A 10848-nucleotide genomic window follows, 5' to 3' on the forward strand; every position below is an offset into this window, starting at 1 on the left:
GCTGTTTTGATGCTCAAGAAACATTTCTTATCATCTCAAAAACAGTTGTGCTGCGTCATTTGTGGAAAAAGTGCTATATTTTTTTCAGGTTACTTTGAATAGAGCTTTTAAAAGAGCAGCATTTTGTTTAAAATATGATTTTTGTCCAACAATGTAAAAGTTTTTACTGTCGCTTTTTATCAATTTAATGCGCCCTTGCTGAATACAAGTAATTTCTTAAAGAAAAAAAAACTTTCTGACCCCAAACTATTGAACAGTAGAATATATTGAATAGATTTATAAAACAGAACAATGACCAATTATAACTACATCAGAACATTAAGTAGATATTATAGATACTTATTATAGATAAATCAATCCCCTAAGGGGCACCAGTAGAGCTCTGCCTGATCTCTGATCTTTTGGTTCTTCTGCTCCTTCCACCGTCCCAAGTCTCTTACGTTACGGACTACGGAGCCACTTTAATAGAAGTTTACATTTTAGATGCTGTGGCCTGGCTGCTATTTGTTCCAGCATCCACCTGAGAAAGAAAACAACAATTAAAATGTAAACGTGTATAAAAAACCCTAAACAAAACTCAAGTTTCTACCTCAGGAAGTCTCCCAGGGCACTAATATTTTTGTGGAACTTTTTTTAATGTTAAAAGGGATTAAAAGCGTGATGATTCCAATATAGAAGTGGATGATGGTGGATTGTGAGCCCCAGAATCCAACGCGGTTAATAATTTTGTATTGAAATCTCCCGGATTTGGTGAGTTCAAGATAATATACTGTTCAATTTGTTGGAATTGAGTGTTTATGTGTTATATTGATGTTCTGGTGTGTTTTTATACCAGTTGATATGTATTTACGGTCAGAGGATATGTGTTAATGTACTATGTACTAAAAAGAAGTAATGTTATGTACTAAAAATGAAAAAAACTAGCACAGCATTATCACACATGTGAATGCCTTGTTTACATATTGAGTGACAAAAGCACTCCAATTGTATTTTACAACCAAATGAGTTAATGTTTGAAAGATTTGTTGAGGTTTGATGAGTATTATAGTCATTTAAATAATCTGTGATCTTTGTGATCCTGTTTGTATAAACAGGTCAGGTTTTTTCGTAAGTCTGGAATAAACTGTGATCTTGAGATGGCGAGCCACCACCCAGCTAGAGAACCTAAGCAGAGACAAGAAGAGGAATTCTGCTATTCATCACGTGATCTGTGCCTTAATTGCTGATACCAGCGGAACTCATCCATTCCTTGTGGTATTTCTCATCAGTTACCCCAACACTGAGTATTGCACAGAACTGTTTGTTGCCTTATTGAACATTGCACCATAGACAATTTTGTCTTTTGACTTTTGCATTCATTGGATTCATCAATTGGATTTGAAGGACTTTTTCTTTACACATGTACATACACACTTGCTTCATGGAGTGAGAACTGTTCATCTACATTGAATTACTGTTGAGTTTTCTGTATTATTTCAGTTAAAGTGCTATTTGTTGAAAGTAACCTGATTGCTACAACTGTTTCATGTTGTGGGTTAATGGTTCAAATTTAACCAAGTAGGAAAAACATCTTAAAGCTCCAAAAGAAAAAAAAATAGCAGAAGTTATACAGACATTAAACTAAAATTGAATCTAAATAAATAAGAAAGATTAATGTATATATATATCTACTTAAATATTAAAGTGAACAAATATAATATAAATAGATTATAGCTAAGAAAAATAACTAAAAAGGAGCTCAGAAGGTTACATTTCTTAAAGGCAAAGAAAGAGACAAAGTCATTACTTGTTATTTTATTTTATTATTTTGCTGTTATTTCATTTAGTGATTTCATTCATTTCAACTTCTCTGAAAAAAAAGTAAAACCAAACATTTTGGTAAAAGTAATTTTCCTGATCTGTCTGGCCCTTGTGTTAAAGTGTTTTACCTCATTTCTGCCCTTTGTAGCGAACCTGGTGATCTGGCCTGTTACTGTGTATTCTGTCATTCATATTGATACACAGAGGAACTAAAGTATCTATTGCACACTGTAAGCACTACTGGTTACAATTAGCATTTAAAGCAACACGGACTAGAACTGCGTGCTGAAAAAAGAGCTGATTTAGACAGGGTAAAAAAGGTGTTTTTACACGACCATTGAGAAATTTTAACCAAAGTATGTTACAGACTTTTCATTAAGACCCTAAATAATCATATCAACTTGTGGAAAATGGGCATCCGATGACCCCTTTAAAGTCTTCCACAAACGGCTACGTTCGCAATTCAAACAATGCAAAACGAATGGTTTATTATCAGTTGAGAATTTGCTGCTCGTATGGTCTAGGTCAGGGGTGTCAAACTCAATTCCTGGAGTTTTGTCCCAACCCTGCTCCATCACATACTCTGTAGTTTTCAAATAAGCCTGAAGGACTTGATTAGTTGGATCAGGTGTGTTTAATTAAGGTTGAATCCAAACTTTGCAGGCCCTCCAGGAGTTGAGTTTGACACCCCTGGTCTAGGTGGTCATACAGCATATGTCTGCGAATATGGGACAAACTGCGTTCCACAGCTATAGCTTGAACGCTTCCTTGATGCCTTATATACGGGACAATTGCGTATTATACGGAACGGTTGGCAACCCTACGTATTTCAAACATGCAGATGTACACTCAAGCAGTTCAGATGGTCAATGATCATAAAACAAGAACAAACAAACACACAAAACCAGTAGGACACTATGATCATTTTTGCAGTTCAATTCTCAACATTATTGTTAGAAATAGTGTATATGTTAAAAGCAATGTGTGTTCAAAAAAGTATATACAGATAGACTAAATTAGATTTAAAGGGGTCATATGATGCTTTTTTAAAGATCATTATTTTGTGTATTTGGTGTAACAGAATATGCTGACATGCTTTAATGTTCAAAAAACACATTATTTTCCAAATACTGTACATTATTGTAGGTCCTCTATGCCCCGCCTCTCTCAAACGCTTCGTTTTCTACAAAGCCCCCTCCTTACAGAAATGAAACAGGTCATCCATGTTTTGAGGGGCAGACAGAGGAGGTTAAAATAGACGTTGTTTCCAGCTGGCAGGAGGTGTAGTTCAGCTCTGTGAGAACATCAGCAGAACCTGCAGAGATACAGATTTTATTTTAAATGTTTCTATATCATGGAGTTTATCAGTTTACGTACAACTAAACCTGTACATTGTACTTAAATGACAACTTGACTGACAACAGTTTAATAGCATGTTGAAATATCTAATGTAAATGTTCAAATAAAGCTTTGAAAAAGTTTCATAAAAAGGTAAACCTCACATATCAGCCTTTAAATAAAGAAAAGGGTTAAGTCAAAATGATAATTGATTAACAAATGATTATATGTATTTTATCTGCTCCATAAATAATTCTAGATAACTTATCTGAATTGTTTAAATGTGTAGAATCCACATAAGCTTGTTTTTCATCAAAAAGAATATCTCTTTGGTTTTGAGACTTTAGTCTTTGCAACTTCAGGGATCTTATCTATGCACAATCAGCTTGTAACACTCCAAAGAGAAAGGAAAACTTGAAATCGCATCATACACCCCTTTAAAATGTAATATTTTAGCAATAGTAGTTCAGCAACTGAATGAAACGGAAACAGAAATGAAACAGGTCATCCATGTTTTGAGGGGCAGACAGAGGAGGTTAAAATAGACGTTGTTTCCAGCTGGCAGGAGGTGTAGTTCAGCTCTGTGAGAACATCAGCAGAACCTGCAGAGATACAGATTTTATTTTAAATGTTTCTATATCATGGAGTTTATCAGTTTACGTACAACTAAACCTGTACATTGTACTTAAATGACAACTTGACTGACAACAGTTTAATAGCATGTTGAAATATCTAATGTAAATGTTCAAATAAAGCTTTGAAAAAGTTTCATAAAAAGGTAAACCTCACATATCAGCCTTTAAATAAAGAAAAGGGTTAAGTCAAAATGATAATTGATTAACAAATGATTATATGTATTTTATCTGCTCCATAAATAATTCTAGATAACTTATCTGAATTGTTTAAATGTGTAGAATCCACATAAGCTTGTTTTTCATCAAAATTTCATCAAAATTTACAGAAGGGCATGCAAATTCGGTCCGTTTTTGGCCAGACAGAAACTGCACACAGACTGAATGTAAATATAAGTCTCTGTAAATCCACTCGCTGACAGCAGGTGGCGCTTCTGGAAAGGCTGAATTACAGCTGTTTCCCGTAAACTCTGTGGACAAAGCAGTATTGCGATTAAGAACACTTCCTTTAGGTATTACATGGAGCGAAGATGAAAACAAAATGCCATCGAATCGTTTCTGAAGACAGTCAGAACCTTCAGAGGTACATTCATATAATTCATTCATTCATATATTCATTTGTATAATTCCCTTAGCACTCTTTTAAAACCTCCCAGCTTTTCCGCCCCATTTTCACTCAAAACGAACTACTCTGCGTGCTGACTGTTACTTAAAACTGTGCTTTATGCTGGACAGTATTTATTTTATCGCGAGTTGCTCAAAGCGTGGTAATCTAATACGGTTTTAATGATAATTAAAAGATAAAACGGTAATACTATCCGTGGGGAATTTTATCATGATTTATCATCAAACCAGTAATCGTTACATCCCTAATGCGTTTTCAGACCATTTCAAGTTTTATTTTGACGTGACACAAAGTAGTGGTATCTAAGAGGGAGAGTTGTTTACTTACTTTATAATTAGTCAATAACGCCATCATTTTCTTCATTCAGGCCGAGAGCTCGCACGAAAACAAGAGGCGGGATTTATCACACGAACCAATCACATCCAATCGTAACCGATCATATCCAATTATAGCGCGATGGAGGCATTGCCTCCTCTCACGTGACTTTCCCCCATTCATCTCAATGAGCCTCCAGAAAAGTCACGGCACGCTTTAGGGTCTCTGTAGAAAGTCTATGGACCGAAGGGAGGCAAGCCTCCGCTGTAACTTTACCTGCGGGTGTCGCTGTCGGACAGTGTAACTTTATAAAAACTAGTGACTTTTAGACTTTTAATATAATATTTAGTCATATTTGCGCTGTTTTGTTTTTGTAATATAGATTATTTTCTCATCCAACTTTTTGAGGAGACACTGCCTCCCTTGCCTCCTCGGAGGAAACGCCCCTGATATATAAATATATATAAACTTTACTTACAAGTTTTTGTGGCAGTTGTCACAGTTTCACCAGTAGAGGTCGCAGTTGAAGCTGCAAAGAGATTTCCACAATGTCACAAGGTGCATTTAATTTGGAAATAAAACTTTAGCAGTGTTATTAATACATTATAACATACAATAATACATTATTAAAATATGAGAAAAATAAAATGTGAGCTGGACAGAATCATCTAATGCGATAAACACTGAAAAGCATCATCCATCTAGCACTGGTTTAGACAACTCATTTAAATTAACAGCAAAATAATATTCAAGGTTATTTTTAATATTTTTTACATTGTAATAAAAGCTCATATGCTGAGATGTAAGGTATGTGTAACACGTTTAATTTAAAAATAAGGTCACCCACAAGATTTTATGGTTGTTGTCAAAGCTTTAACAGTAGTGGTCGCTGTTTATAAGGAAAAATAGAATTCAACAATAGATTGAAAAAAAAAAAGAAGAAGAAAAGAAAGAAAAAAAACTCACTCTGGACTGTTACTGTCACTGGATCAGAGTGAGCAGATAGTTTTTGAACTTGTGACAATTTCACAGTGTAGAAGCAGGTTATTCTCACAGATGAGTGAGAGCTGACATGATGAGCTCACTTTTGAGTTACTTCCTTCTCCATTTATGCTGAAGTAACACTTCTCCATCTTCAGATCTTCAGTATTCTCACAGCTCAGCTCAACTGTGTCTGTTTCCAGAATAACTGAAGTAGACGCTCTCAACTTGGCCTGAAGAAGATCTAATGAATAATAAAAAAATATATAATGTAATAAACAAATAAGGCATATAATTAGTTTAACTAGAGCACATTTCTAAAAATACTTCTGACTTGTGTATTAATTTCTGTAAAGTCCAGAATGTGATGCAGAACAGAATGACCCAATAAGAACTTCCAAAGAACATATTAAAATTAAAATAACTTGCAGATTTGAACAGTTTCTCTTTTCACCATCTTATTATGGATTTCATTTTAGGCAGAAGTGAGTTTCTGTAGATTTGTCAGACATAGTCTGGCTCTCTGATATGTCAACTTTTATTGATATGCACCAGATTGTTCACTTGCCAAAGTCAAACTGACAAATATGTCTGTAGCAGCCCAGGGATTATGATCAACCATATTTAAAGTCTATTCTATATTTAGTATATTTGTCCTTTCAGTGTTGTGCAGCCTATTGAAAGGGTCTATATGTAAAAAATCTATCTAGACTTTTTAGAGGTTTTATCATTCAATTTTTCTCATTTTATTTATTTATTTGTTGTTGTTTTGAAGTAACTGACTTGACTTTTTTGATGAATCTTCCACAAATTATTTTCCAATATACTACCAAAGACTATAGAATACCCAAGACATGTCACTCGTATCATTTTGAATGGGGAAAAATGCAACCCCGAAAGAGGTTGGAAACCCCGAAAGAAACCCCTTCTTCTGAATAAAAGAGCTAATTGGTAAAGTCATCATTTACACTAGTGCGTTTTCATTTTAAAACGCATAACTTTTGCTATGGTTACGCCTGTCCTTTACACTATACCCTTGCATTTTTGGTTGTGTAGTGTGGACAGAGAACGTTTCTGAAATGCAGTTAAAACGCAAGTGTAGACGAGGATCGTTTTCATGTTACAACGCCATTTTAAAACAAAACGCATAGTGTAGCCTGAAAAATAAGCTTTTTTAACTCCATATGAGCAAAATACATTTTTGAGACAACTGTTGTCAGATTGCATTGGTGATTTCAAATATGAAATTTAATCGTAAACTTGGTGAGTTTTGGAGAATTTGATGTTTCCCCATTCAGAGAGATAGGAGCTGCACTTGCATGCCCGAGAGGCGTTCAAAGATGGCCGCCGAGTGAAATGACTTGCCTTAAAGGGACTTTGATATTACTCGCCTACATAATAAATCATACTGGCTAAATAATTATACAGGTGTCTCTAATCATTAAATGTGCTCATGTTTTAAAAATGAAAACAATAATAACTCACCTCTGATGGTGTATGTGTCACTGCCTGGTGATCTGATCTCAGGTTCAGTCTTGAGTGAATAAACACAGATCAGCTGTCTGCTGTTCACTGATCGTGTGAAGAGTTCACTACGACTTACATAAAACATACAAAGATTATTTCCAGACTGACTCCACTGAGAGTCACGTTGATACAGAAGAGCATCATTCTCAGTGTAGAGGCTACAGATGAAATCAGCTCTGACTGAAAGTGGTATTTCACATGATATGCTGAGCTGGTCATCACTAACACTGATGAAGGGTTTTGGAAGTGCATCTGTTTGAAGACAAATGATCCAGTTTCTAAAAATACAGCAGTAACAGTTTCTAAGACAGAAGAACAGCAGTGAAATATCTCACCTAGAACCGTCACTGTGGCGGGAGGAGAATCAGATGATGGTTTATTAATGCCTCCTTCATGTATTGTGTAGTAACAGTTAATGTAGATTGATTCAGGTGATTTTACACCTGCCCATCTGAGCACTTCAGCACCAGTGAGCTCGAGCTCACATGATGAACTGACTTTTAGATTCTTCTCTTCTCTGTTTGTGATGAAATAACACTGATTCACTCTAACATCTGCTGGAGTCTCACAGCTGATCTTCACTGAGCTGGACTCTCTTATGACATCTGGAGATACTTTTACAGTAGGAGATTCTGAAACAACACAAAACAGATCATTCACTACATTACATCTCCTCACTGACAATGTTTACAAGCACAATAATATTCCAATATTAATCACATATTTTTGGGTTCTAAAAACCTAAATAAGTCAACTGCTGATTATAAAAAGATGGCCGCCGAGTGAAATGACTTGCCTTAAAGGGACTTTGATATTACTCGCCTACATAATAAATCATACTGGCTAAATAATTATACAGGTGTCTCTAATCATTAAATGTGCTCATGTTTTAAAAATGAAAACAATAATAACTCACCTCTGATGGTATATGTGTCACTGTGTGGTGATCTGATCTCAGGTTCAGTCTTGAGTGAATAAACACAGATCAGCCGTCTGCTGTTCACTGATCGTGTGAAGAGTTCACTACGACTTACATAAAACATACAAAGATTATTTCCAGACTGACTCCACTGAGAGTCACGTTGATACAGAAGAGCATCATTCTCAGTGTAGAGGCTACAGATGAAATCAGCTCTGACTGAAAGTGGTATTTCACATGATATGCTGAGCTGGTCATCATCATCACTAACACTGATGAAGGGTTTCTGAAGTGAATCTAAAGAGAAAAAATCCACAGCTATTAAAGTGCCCCTATTATGCCATTTTTAAGGTTCCTAATATTGTTTTGTGAGTCTCCTACAGTAGGATTACATGCATGCAAGGGCAAAAAACACTTTATTTTTCTCAAAATATGCATATGCAATATCATCTAATTTTCCAACGATTCTCAAACGATTCCTTCGAAGCAGTTCTAAGATTCAGTCGGAGTGTCCGAAATCGCATACTGCCTGATTAGGGTAACCCGACGTCCCAATTTTCCGGGGAGAGTCCCGGTTTTTGGTGTCCTGTCCCCAGAAATGTCCCCTTTTTACAGCACATTCAAAACAATGATTACTTTCCCCAGCAGAGAGCGCTGTTTTATTTTTTAATGTGTTTGCAAATCATAGTTTTGTTATAATCCTGTTTCAATCTGTTTACTATTTGCAATAGTTACTATCAGGGGCGCCGCTAAGGGGGGGGGGGGGGTAAGACGATTCTAAGGGCCCACGCACTTTTGGGGCCCCCAGAGATCTGTTTTATTAGCAGCAACAGTACTAGTAGTAATGAAATAAAAATTATAAAAGTATTTACCGAAGAGTTACAAATAAAACAAAATTACGGCTTATTTCTGCATTTCCGGCAAAATTATCAAGTCAACATTTAAATGTAAACGTTTACTAAATGTAGTCTTTAATGAAGTCTGAAAATATATCAATGAATAACCAGATTCAAGTAACGTGCTTTGTCATTCTTAAAAGTTCTCACTCTGCAGCAAACGGTTTATATGTATTTATATATAGGGCTATACAGCCATCTAGAGGTACTATTTATTTTTCATAGCGTGATTTTTGGTGAATTGTAGGCCTAATAATAAACTATGGACATTTTTTTTTTTAATTTGTAGACAATCACAAGTGAGATTTCAATTATACTTCGACCACTGAAGTAGGCAATGTCCCTGGTTTTCATTTCAGAAATCTGGTCACCTTATTCTATAAAGTATGAATATGGTATGAATGATATTTGGACGTACTACATCCGCTACATGACCTACCAGCGTCAATTGCGTCGCTTCACTGCCATTTATAAATTCTCTCCTGTGGCCTCATGGGATTGTAAAATGTCCACCGAATGTGCACTTCAGAATCCAGGTGGAAGAAGTAGGTCATCAAGGTACTTTTCGCCTACTGTTTTTTTATACTATGAATTCGGACATACTCGCCTTTTCGCCCCCATAGCCCATTAGCCCCCCATAAGGAAATATTCCAGGGCCCCCACACAAGACTTTTTGACCTCAGAAAAGCATAAAAGTGATTCAAAACAGCTTTTGCCATTGTAGTAAATTTCCATTCATAGCAAACATATGAGAGTGGAGTAACATCTCGAAAATCTAAGGAGGAGAATGGTGTTCCTCTTATGGTTCTACATAACACCATTTGACAAAGGCGCTGTAGCACCTTTAAAGCACCTATATAGCAAGTGGTTCCCCCATGATTACAAGCCAATGAACCACTTTTAGTGCTACTTAGCACCATTTTTGTTTTGAGTGTATATTACATCTGCTCATGGTCTATGTGTGCAAACATAATAATATTCTGATATTAATCATATATATTTGGGTTCTAAAATCTGAATAAGACAACTGCTGATTAGATTCAAAATATTCTAAAAGATTGTAGGTTCACATGGACCACCATTGACATGTAGAAAAATATTAGACAATGACACTTTGTTCACTACAAATATGAACAAAGTATTTAATTAATGTTACGATCTCTTTCTGAATCGCAACAAAATAAGGGAGTCACCACACACCACAGCTAATTATGAAGTGAATTTATTTGTCCATGGAAGACTACAACATAGAATGTAAATATAAATGGTAGTCAGTGTGTCAGCAGATACATGTAATGCCGAGTTCACACTGCACAATTTTCAAAGACGTTGCATCACTGTTGGTTTCACACTGAACGATTATCTGGGGTATGGGGGGGCTGAATCGCCGACAGCTCCAAATATTTAGCATGCCAAATATTTCACAGGCGTTGGCAATGCATCGGCGATTCCCTCAGATCGCGTCTTTGATAATTCACACTGCGTGATTGTCACTCGCGTGAACGAGCACCGATTTGCCTCCGATTTCGGGCATTTGTCTACTGACAGTGCGCTGTCCGGAGGCGGGGCATATTCTGGGCGAATGACCGAACAGAGTCTGACAGTACAGCGGAGCTGCCGATTTGAGGGCGGATCCGCCCCGGAGTCTGTTGCTATCAGGGATATAACTCCTCCCCGAACTTCCTGCTGCCCTGTATCTTGGTCTCTCATTGGCTGTAGGTCATCGCCGATGTGTTTTTCAGTCAGAACTCATTGCACACAGCTTGATTGTGAATCGCCGACAGCTCCAGATATTTAGCATGCCAAATATTTCAC

General features: G+C 36.3%; 1 protein-coding gene across 1 annotated transcript; it reads right to left on the bottom strand.

The window, feature by feature from the left end:
• Positions 1 to 3642: 3642 nt before the first annotated feature.
• On the bottom strand, positions 3643 to 9661 carry LOC107751229 (uncharacterized). The gene is made up of 6 exons (XM_016566895.1): positions 9637 to 9661; positions 8135 to 8434; positions 7554 to 7850; positions 7177 to 7470; positions 5765 to 5935; positions 3643 to 3740 (listed from the first exon to the last, which is right to left on the bottom strand). Exons 1-6 carry the CDS (start codon positions 9659 to 9661, stop codon positions 3643 to 3645), a joined length of 1185 nt encoding a protein of 394 aa, XP_016422381.1.
• Positions 9662 to 10848: the final 1187 nt, after the last annotated feature.

Source organism: Sinocyclocheilus rhinocerous, unplaced genomic scaffold, assembly GCF_001515625.1.
Source record: "Sinocyclocheilus rhinocerous isolate Xijiao unplaced genomic scaffold, SAMN03320098_v1.1 scaffold362, whole genome shotgun sequence".
Taxonomy (NCBI): Eukaryota; Metazoa; Chordata; class Actinopteri; order Cypriniformes; family Cyprinidae; genus Sinocyclocheilus; species Sinocyclocheilus rhinocerous.

Coding starts and splice junctions, on each gene's coding strand:
- LOC107751229 (XM_016566895.1), bottom strand. CDS start 9,661: ATGGGCTATGGGGGCGAAAAGGCGA. Junction 7,471..7,553: donor CGCCACAGTGACGGTTCTAG/GTGAGATATTTC, acceptor GTCTTCAAACAG/ATGCACTTCCAAAACCCTTC. Junction 3,741..5,764: donor ATGTCAGCTCTCACTCATCT/GTGAGAATAACC, acceptor GTATCTCTGCAG/GTTCTGCTGATGTTCTCACA.